Source organism: Saccopteryx bilineata, chromosome 5 (genome assembly GCF_036850765.1).
Source record: "Saccopteryx bilineata isolate mSacBil1 chromosome 5, mSacBil1_pri_phased_curated, whole genome shotgun sequence".
Lineage (NCBI taxonomy): Eukaryota > Metazoa > Chordata > Mammalia > Chiroptera > Emballonuridae > Saccopteryx > Saccopteryx bilineata.
Window position 1 is genome coordinate 225748142 of NC_089494.1, and position 10377 is coordinate 225758518.

Sequence of the window (10377 nt, forward strand, 5' to 3'; positions counted from 1 at the left end):
ACTGTGGTCTATATATATATATACTTGAGATTAAATAATTAGACACTATTTCATCCTACTTTACATAAATAGCTTTAATGAACAATTTAGGTCTATTTCTTTCTTAGCCTTTCTTCTCTTTAAAAAAAATAAGCTAGTACTGCCACTTAACTCAGAAAAATGAAGTGACTGTCCATTAGGATACTCAGTCAACTTTACTTTGTATGCTATGGATGTGTTATTGTTATGGAAGTGTTCATTCTCCCCAACCACAGACAGTCCTTCAAAGATGGGATTCATGTCTTGCTCATGTACAGCTCAGGGGCCTACAACCTAAGCATAGTAAGTGCTCAATAGAGTTTAACAGTGACAGTGATTAAGTGATAATACAATAGCAAGGTGATAGAATGATAACACTTATTCTATAATATACATTTTTAAAATTTTTACACAACCAAACTGCCATGTCTCACTTATCTTTACACCCCACCCCACCCCCCAGGACAGAAGAGTGCCTTCCTTAGAAGATGCTCAGGAAACTTTTGTTGGGTGAAGAAATCTTTTTTTTTTTTTTTTTTACAGAGACAGAGAGTGAGTCAGAGAGAGGGACAGACAGGGACAGACAGACAGGAACAAAGAGAGATGAGAAGCATCAATCATTAGTTTTTCATTGCGTGTTGCAACACCTTAGTTGTTCATTGATTGCTTTCTCATATGTGCCTTGACCGCAGGCCTTCAGCAGACCGATTAGCCCTTTGCTGGAGCCAGCGACCTTGGGTTCAAGCTGGTGGGCTTTTGTTCAAACCAGATGAGCCCGCGCTCAAGCTGGTGACCTCAGGGTCTCGAACCTGGGTTCTCTGCATCCCAGTCCGACACTCCATCCACTGCGCCACGGCCTGGTCAGATGGGTGAAGAGATCTTTATGGAGTGAGCAGAGGTGTGGTGACATGCTAACTAAATATTGCTTAATGTTCACACTGTTTCATGTAAATATTATATGATATAAATGTGCTTGATGCTTATTTGAGCTTTACGAAGGGAATTAACATAAGAACTTACTGGAATTTTAACAAGGAAAAACTAGAAGACAAATTGAGAAGATAGGAAACTTTAAAGTGACGTTTGCTAAAGCACAGTCTGAAAACTTTTCATAGAGAGTCTCCTCATCAAGCTTCTCCAGGAAGTGGGTGGCTACTCTAGGCAGCGTGACCGGGAAGACATTCTAAATGGTAGGCTTGCCCAGCTTTTAAAAACACGGGCTGAGGAATTAACCATAAAATGGTCCTAAGGAAACAATACATGTGTAGGGAGGGGAAACACACATGCTGATTGTTAAGTGGGGGCAAAAATAAGATTGGCCTTTCAGAGGAACAAAAAAGAAGCCTGTTATAACTGGGACAGAGTGAGCAGCAGAGATCATGGTAAGAGGTGAGGTCAGGGAGCCCAGGGAGCTTTAGATACCTCAGCAAAAAGTTTGGGTTTATTCTAAGAGCAATGGGAAGCCACAGGACTGTATAGTGAGTGAAAGATGTAGTCTGAGTCAGTTTTTAAAATACCTGCTCTGGGCCCTGGCCGGTTGGCTCAGTGGTAGAGCGTCGGCCTGGCGTGTAGAAGTCCCAGGTTCGATTCCCGGCCAGGGCACACAGGAGAAGTGCCCATCTGCTTCTCCACCCCCCCTCCTTCCTCTTTGTCTCTCTCTTCCCCTCCTGCAGCCAAGGCTCCATTGGAGCAAAGATGGCCCGGGCGCTGGGGATGGCTCCTTGGCCTCTGCCCCAGGCGCTAGAGTGGCTCTGGTCGCAACAGAGCGATGCCCGGAGGGGCAGAGCGTCGCCCCCTGGTGGGCAGAGCTTCGCCCCCTGGTGGGCATGCCGGGTGGATCCCGGTCAGGCGCATGCGGGAGTCTGTCTCTCCCGGTTTCTAGCTTCAGAAAAATACAAAAAAAAATACCTGCTCTGGCTGCAGTAGCAAAGAGATGGCAGGGGATAAGGTAAGGCAGGGAACTACTCAGGAAGCTAATGTGGAAATCTAGGTGAGCAGTGACCATATGGGGGCGCGAGTGTTAGCAGCGGAAATGAATGAATTCAGGAAATGTTCTGGAGAGGAAACAAATAGAACTTGTATTGGATGCATTAGATTTGAGGGTGAAGAAAGAGAAATCAGAGTTGTTGTTTTGGGGTTTTTTGTGGGGTTTTTTTGTTTGTTTGTTTTTTGGTTTAAGCAACTGAATGCTATTTTCTGCAAGCATCTAATTGGAAGACTAAGGGGGAAACAGGAATTGGAGGAAAAGCAAGACTTCTGTCTCAAGATACATTACATTTGAGATTCCTATGATATATCCAAATGGAGATGTCCAGTAGGCAGTTGAATGTATGAGTGTAGGACTCCAGAGCGAGAGTAGAGCTAGAATATATACATTTAGAAGACAGCAGCCTACACCTGCAGTTAAAGCCATGATTATAGATATAACAACCTAAGGGGGGAAAGTGTAAATAAAAAGGAAAAGGGTCAGGATTCAGCACTTTAGAGTTCAGAGAAGTGACTAGTCAAGTCAGTGATAAACTAGGAGAGTGTGTTGTCATACAGGACAATAGGAGGTATGTGTTTCAATAAAAGAGTAGTCAAATTGTATTAAAAGCTGCCAAGAGGTCAAATGAGATAATAATAACATTACTACTAATAATAGCTAACATCCACTGAACACTCACTGTGTCCCACCATCTGTTCTAACTACTTTGGAGGTATTAATGCATTTAATCTTAATAACCCTAATGATAGAGACGGAATCACTGGATTTGGTAACAAACAGGCTGAATGAAGAGAGCTTGCTTTCAGCAATAATTGCTCAGTCCTGACGTGTTTTGGGCACCACTTGAGGCATCGAGAATGAAACAGTGGGAAAGAAAAAGGTCCTTCTCTCTGAGAACTTAAACAATAAACAAATAAATTTGTAGATGGAAACAAATAGTTAAGTGCTTTAAAGAAAATAAACACAGTGAGCCCTGGCTGGATAGCTCAGTTGGTTAGAGCATCGTCTGGAAGTACAGAAGTTGCCAGTTTGATCCCCGGTCAAGGCACATACAGGAGCAGAGCTATGTTCCTGTCTCTCTCTTTCCTTCTTCTCTCTCTAAAATCAATAAAATTTAAAAAAAAGAAAATGAGCAGAGTGATCTAATACACCTTTATAAGGAGATGACAAATATTTGAGGGAAGAGCCTTCTGGCAGAAGAAAGAGCAAGTGAAATGACTATGAGGTGTGATGTGAGCAAGGAGGCCCACAGGACTGAAGAGCAGTGATGGAGGGGAGGGGGGTGACGGGACATGAGGTTGGGGAGGCAGGCAGAGGCCAGACCACGTGGGGCTTTGTAGGTCTGCTAAGAAATTTAAATTACAAACTATGTGAGATGAGAACCCCCTTCTGGAGAGTTGAGAACAAGAGAGTTGCATATAATTTATGTTCTAAGGAATCCTGTGACCATTGAATGAACAATAACCTGGGTATGGGGGTGAGGGGAGAACACGGCAAGAGTGGAAGCTGTTGCAGTAGACCAAGCAGAAGACAGTGGCTTACAAAGATGATGAAGGTTTAAGATGTTAAGAAATGGCCATAGTCAAGTACTGCAAAATTACACATGATTTGGAGGCAGGGTATAAGAGTGAAATAAGTGTCAAGAATGGCTTCAAGGCTCTTGACCTGAGCACTTGGATAAATGAATGGAGGGAGACATTTGCTGAAATGGGAAAGAATAGGGGAAGAACAAGTGTGAGTGCAGAAGTAAGAGTTCAGCTACGGACACATAAAATTTTACATGCTGACTAGATATTATATTCAACTACGTTTGCTAAACCATTGGTTATAAAACTCTGCAGCTATAAGAAGTTGAAGCCAGAGATAATTTGAGAAATTACCAGATTACAATAAAGCCATGGAATTGATGACATCACTCAGGAAACAAAAACATTCCAAAGAACCTGAGAGAATTGATCCGTCACTCACTGCAATCTAGAGGCTGGAAAAAGAAGTGTGAATTAGCAAAGGAAACTGAATCAGGAATAATCGATAAGGTCAGATGACAATGAAGGCCGTGGTATCCCAGAAGTCAAGTAAAGAAAGACTTCCAAGAAAGAGGGAGTGCATGTGTGTTAAATAAGCAAGATGAGGATGAGGAATTAACCATTGAATTTGGCAAGGCAGAGGTCATTGTGACCTCAACAAGAGCAGCTCAGTCAGCTAAATAGAGGAGATGAAAGCTTCAGGGCGTTCTCAGGGAAAAGGAAGAGAGGATACTGAGATAATGGCTATGGATACCTATTTTGAGAAGTTTTTCTTTAAAGAGGAGCAGAAAAACAGAAGTGGTACCTGAGATTAAGGAAAGGTTTCTGTTTTGTTTTTTTTTAAGATAGGAATTATTACTACATGTTCATGGGCTGATGGGATGTCCAGTAGAGAGGAGTAAAATGATGCAGGAAAGAGAGGGCTAATTTTAGAAGCAAAGAGCTAAAAGTTGGATGGGATGGGATCCAACATAAAGATCGGGAGGTTGGCCTTTAATAGAAACAAAGACAGTCCGTCCATTGTTAACTAGAGAAAAGGTAGTGTACATACACAGATGCTGATAGTTTGGTAGCTTCTATGTTGGAAAATGAGTTGACTCGGGGCATAGAGCATGACTGCCAAGCAGCACTAAAAGCTCAAGATCTTTAATTTAAAGATCAATTAGAATAGTGTTCATCTTTCTTGGGGCAAGGATGATAGAGGGAGAGGCAAGAAGTTAAAGATATTTGCAAGGGAGCAATTCCCTTGGTGGACCATGAGGTATAAAGTGAGTAAGGCAAGACAGAAGGACATAAGGTAGTGAGATATAATGAAAGGTGAATAACATCAATGAGTTAGAGGTCCCTTTGAGGCTGAAGAATTGATAGAGTAGGTACAAAGAAGAGTGAGCGAGGTGAAAAGGTAGAACATGAATAGAGATTAAAGTGCTTAAAAAAGAGATTTTAGAACTGGTACAACCATTGACATTATCAAAGACAAGCACAGCGGGTACCCAAGTGGACAAGATCATTCAAAATGAGGAAGTCAAAGAACTAACAAGCCAAATGGATCATCCATATAAATATTAAATTTTTCATTTATGATGACAGGGTCAGTGGTGGAGAGAAGGGCAGTGAACTAGAACAATTTCAGTGGAGTGACAGGGGGGGTTGTTAGGTTGAGGAGAGAATGATAGACGAGGAAATGTAGTCAGGTATTATAGACAACTTTTTTTGTCAACTTCTGCAAATGAAGGAGAACAGGAAAATAGTGGGAGAAAGAGGGTCTGAAGAAGACATAGGGGTCAAGGGTTATTTCAAGATGGACAATTCTAGAGTATATATGTATGTTCATGGGACTGATTGATTAGAAAGGGAGAAATTGATGTTATAGAAGAGAGAAGAAATAACCGCAGGAACAAAGTTCTTTAGGAGACAAGAATGGAAGCCAAAGCACAAGTGGAGAATCCTTTTATAAAAAGAGGCACACCATTCTTCCCTGCAACATGAGAAGAGGCAGAAGCTGTGGGTGCAGATTTAGATAAGGCAAATCAATCAGTGGTGAGAAAATAACGGAGTTTGACCGATTGCTCCTATTTTCTCAATAAAGTTTGACGCAAAATTTTCAGTTGTTTGGGAGTCAAAGATGTAAAGGTGGGAGGAGTGAAAACTAACTAGATGAAGAAGTGAGCTTATTAGGTAGGTAGTTCCAAGAGACCAATGGAGATTTATGATCATGAAACTGAAATAGAAGCACTCATTCTGATTGCAGAGTTTTGTACAGAAGTAGTCAGCTGCTCAGGTGGATAGTTGGATTTAACTAGGGTTGGGGTTTTGCCAGGAAAGGTTTGGTAGTTAGCCAAGGAGCCAGTGGGGATGGTAGATTACACGAGCAACTGAAATAATAGACCATAAATCGAGGCTGATAAAGAAGAGTCAAGGAGAATATGAGATTTAAGAGTGGTCAATCAAGGAACTGGAAGTCCAATGTGGACAAAGACTTGTTTTCAGTGGGGTCATCAGTAAGAAGTCAGAAGTGAGCTGGTGTGGTCCGAGCAAAGGATGTTCATACACAAGTCCCATCAGCCCCATTATCCTGAGAACTTGGTGAGGACTGAGCATATAGTAAACACTTAGTAAATGTACTCTTCGAATACTTGCTCAGTGAGTTTTTTGTTACTACAACTTTAACAATATAATAGCTAGTATTTCTTGAATGTTACCATGTGCTGAACACTAACAAAAATATCCTCCCTTCAACCATCCCTCCCTTTAGCCAAGACAATGATGAAACACAAAATCTTAAGTGCTGTAACAGAAGTAATGTTCATAGTGGCAACCCAGAGGACTGCAGTGACTAACTGTAGAGAAGAATTACGAAAAGCTTCAAAAAGAAGTGACAATGGCTAATCAAGGCTAGCTCAGGGGTCATCAGGTGGAGAGAAGAGACAGTGAAGAGATTCGATTTCTCTCATTACTCAATTTCCCATCAGAGTCCCTCCAGGTCCAAAAACAGGTGGCTGCAAGGCAGCAAGTAAATGACATTCGTTTAAAACAAAGCAAGTATGCAAACCTCCACACGAGGACCCCCAGTTTTAGGTGGGGCCGGGTTGCCAGTGCCTTAGAGAGGCCCCCACACCTACCGCTCAGGGAAGGCCGGGGACTACATGGCGGCAATCTGGTCACCAGAGACGGGCAGACCATCGCGACGCCGGGAAGCAGCTCAGCTTCGTGGTGCTTGTGGTGCTTGCTGGGTGTGCGTGGAGCTTGGAGTCCCTGGGGCTTACGGGACAGGCGGAGCTTACGGGGCTCGCAGTGTTTGTGGGTTTCAGAGAGTAGGCATGGATCATGGGGCTCGCAGGGCTCGCTGCACAGGTCTGGCTGGCCTGGCTGGTCAGTCTCCTCAGATACTTCAGGCTCCCCGGGCTCCTCCTCCAGCTCCGCTGGCTCGTCGTGCACGCTGGGGATCCTGTGCACGATGGGCGCCGGGAGGATTTTCAAGTGGGTGGATATTTCTGTCGTAGCATGCCCATCGAACAGCTCCAATGAACCCGAAAACTCTTGGTTCTCCATGGGGGCCCGGGAAGCTCTGGCGATGCGGGGCACCGAGACTCCCTGGCAGCTGTTGGCCTTCGGTGAGCTGGGAAGGGGATGCGTTACCGCCTGCGCCCTGCCGCAGCGCACCCGCACCGAGCCGGGCTAGGGGGTCCCGCCCGGCCCCGCCCGGCCCTTCCTAGCGGATTCTCCAGTTGCCAAGGTGACGCGACGCGCTCCAGGGGCGCACAGAAACGCTTCACCGGCCGAAAGGAGCCAGAGGCCTGTCTAAGGAGACCTGGGGCGCCCTCCCGACCAGCTGCTCCGTGTGTCAAGGGCGAGTCCTGTCGTTTGCTCTGGATTGCGGAGGCCCTGTGCAGATGGTACCACCTTCCAGACTAGTTATAGCGCCACCCAGACAGCGAAGCCAGGTCTCTGATCGGTTCCCTGGCACAGGGAACCATCGTCTTTCGTCCCTTACTCATGCTCGGAGGGGATGTTGTGATTAACAGTCCAGGCCACCCTTATCTCTCTGGATTCTGCAATGTCTTCCTTACTGGTGTTCTGACTTGGCCGACCTCCAATCATGACACTCCAAACTGTTTAGACTAAATCCCAAACTTTGCCGCTTAAAGTGCCCCGCACCTGATCTAGTCCTTTCTCTCTCCAATCTTCCCCGAGCTGCTCTGTCCTTACTGGCTACATTCCCGTCTCCCTGTTCCTCTCTAACATGCCAAGCAATTTCCCTTTCTGCTACACCTGGAGCCCACTTCTCCCCATCTTCACATACGAGCTCTTTTCAGTCCTTTGGGGCTCTGTTTAAATATCCGCCCACTCAGAGACGTCTTTCCAGCCCACAGTAATTTTAAAAATGTTCCTGCTATTATTTTCTATCCCAGGTCCGTGCTTCTACACAATTGAAAATTATTTTTCTGTGTATGTGAACGTGTGTGCACGTGTATTTGTGTGTGTGTTTGCCTCCGCAGCTAGAATGTAAACACCTTAAGGACATTCTCTGTCCTGGTGGCTGGTATATGCTCAGTGCTTAGCACAGTGAATGACTGGGGGTAGCTGTTATTTCTGTTGTTTTCCTGCCTATCATTCCTTCTTTCTCCTTTTTAAAATCAAACCCCTTCTTTCTGGGGGGAACTTCTTCCATATGGTTTGAGTGGGCTAATTCTGCCCCCTTCCTGGTCTAGGCAACATAACCACAGGAATTGGTTCAGGGATGAATATATGACGCTGGCAGAGCCAATACTGATCTCCCCTTTGTGAGATCTGCTGGGTGTAGCTTTAAAAGAAGAAGGTCATGCCTGACCAGGCAGTGGTGCAGAAGATAAAACATCAGCCTGGGACCCTGAGGACCCAGGTTTGAAACCCCGAGGTCCCCGGTGTTAGTGCAGGCTCACCAGCTTGAGTGTGGGGTCCCCAGCTTGACTATGAGATCATAGACATGACCCCTAGGTCACTGGCTTGAGCCCAAAGGTTGCTTGCTGACTTGAGCAAGGGGTCACTGGTTTGGTTGGAGCCTCCCAGTCAAGACACATATGAGAAAGCAATCAATGAACAACGAAGGTGCCATGACTATGAGTTGATGCTTCTCATCTCTCTCTGTTCCTGTCTGTCTGTCTCTCTCACTAAAAGAAGAAGAAGAAGAAGAGGAGGAGGAAGAGGAGGAGGAGGAAGAAGAGGGGAAAGTGGAAGGAGAAGGAGAAGAAGATCCATCTTACTCTGGGGTCATGAGCTATTATTTATACAAATGTTGTAGGCTTGGTGTGGACAGCAGTCCCTTGCTGAGGGAATCTGAGAGCATCTTCAGTGTTCATTTTTAATCATCCCCAGCATCAAGCAGTGACCACCATGTTGACATTAAATAGCTATTCACTGAGGGGGAAACGCCAGCCACATGTATTACTAAAAAGAAGAATCTAAAATCAACATGTGAGAAAAACAAGGCCAAAGAAGGAAGAACAGAAATAACACTTCCTAGCTGAAAGCTTTTGGCATCATCTTTGAAATAGGAATCCAGGAACTTACGTATTCCTCCAACCACTCTAGAAAACATAATAAGCAGATTCCAAGTTCAGGGCTGGAAGTAGTCTGCATTTGATTTAGTCCAGGGGCCAGTTCATGGCCATCCTTGGAGCAGAGGAAAATCCAGGGTTTCTGACAATTCTTAATCTTGATGTGATACAATCTTCATAAGCCAGGCTAAAGAATGTCTGACATTAGACACTTCAATGGCTGTTATAATTTCATACTGTTGAACGTTATCCTGCAGCTCTTGACTGTGAGAAAGCTAGTGACCTTAAAGGCACATACTCTAATGTCTCATCTCTCTGAGGGCAATTATCATTTTGCACATGCATGCTGAAGTTCAATTATGTTCTATTTAGACCCAAAATTTGACAGAGAAGGTTATATGCTAACAATGGGAGGGGCTGTCTTCACCAAATTTGTTTTTTAGTATTTTGCCCCAGATTCCAAATTCTAAAGGGAAGAATTTTTAAAACAAATCCTCTTTCCAGATCTTTTTTTTCCAACTAATGATTTTCTTAGTCTTTTTAATAGACTTTTTTTAGAACAATTTTAGGTTCACAGCGAAATTAAGCAAAACATACAGAAATTTGCCACATAGCCAGTGGTAGGACTCAGCCATTTTGCACTGGTTCGGCAGAACGGAGACTTAATTTTTTGTTGAGTTCAGTGAACCGGTTGTTAAAATGGCACTTGTAATCAGGGTCTCTCTAAGGTGGGTGCCTGGGCAGCAACCTAATGTGAAAGCCACAAATTTACATTCCTTCCTCTTTTTTTAACATTCTTCTGTGCAACAGTGTATCCTGAGTGTCTGTAGTAATGTTCATTCCATCCATAGGTGAAAAAAATTGCAAGTGAGGACGCCCATCAAGAAGCAATATGGAAATATCTTAAATAACATTTTTGTTTTTTGTTAGTATTATTTAATATTTTTTCATTAATATTTTTAAACTCTTTCTTATAATCTAGTTTTACGTACCTCTTTTATTCTTATTTAAATATTAAATGCATGAAATAATTTTTGTTATATCATTTTTTATACATAAATGGTCATTAGGGCAGAGAGCCCATTGTTAGATTATTTGAGTCCCACCACTGCATATAGCCCCACTCGTGCACAGCCTCCCACGTTATCAGCAGCCTTCATCAGAGTGCAACATTTGTTACAATTAATGAACCTGCAATGACACATCATAATCACCCAAAGTTCATAGTTAACATTAAGACTCACACTTGGGCCTGACCTGTGGTGGCACAGTGGATAAAGCGTCGACCTGGAAATGCTGAGGTCGCCGG

At 43.9% G+C, this 10377-nt stretch overlaps 1 protein-coding gene across 1 annotated transcript in view; it reads right to left on the reverse strand.

The window, feature by feature from the left end:
• The window catches only part of SPMAP2L (sperm microtubule associated protein 2 like), a 52518-nt gene extending 45435 nt beyond the window's left edge, over window positions 1–7083 (reverse strand). The window contains exon 1 of the mRNA XM_066233095.1: window positions 6654–7083. Coding sequence (XP_066089192.1) covers window positions 6654–7083 — 430 coding nt within the window. The remainder of the gene's footprint in view (window positions 1–6653) is intronic.
• Between the last annotated feature and the right edge of the window lie 3294 nt (window positions 7084–10377).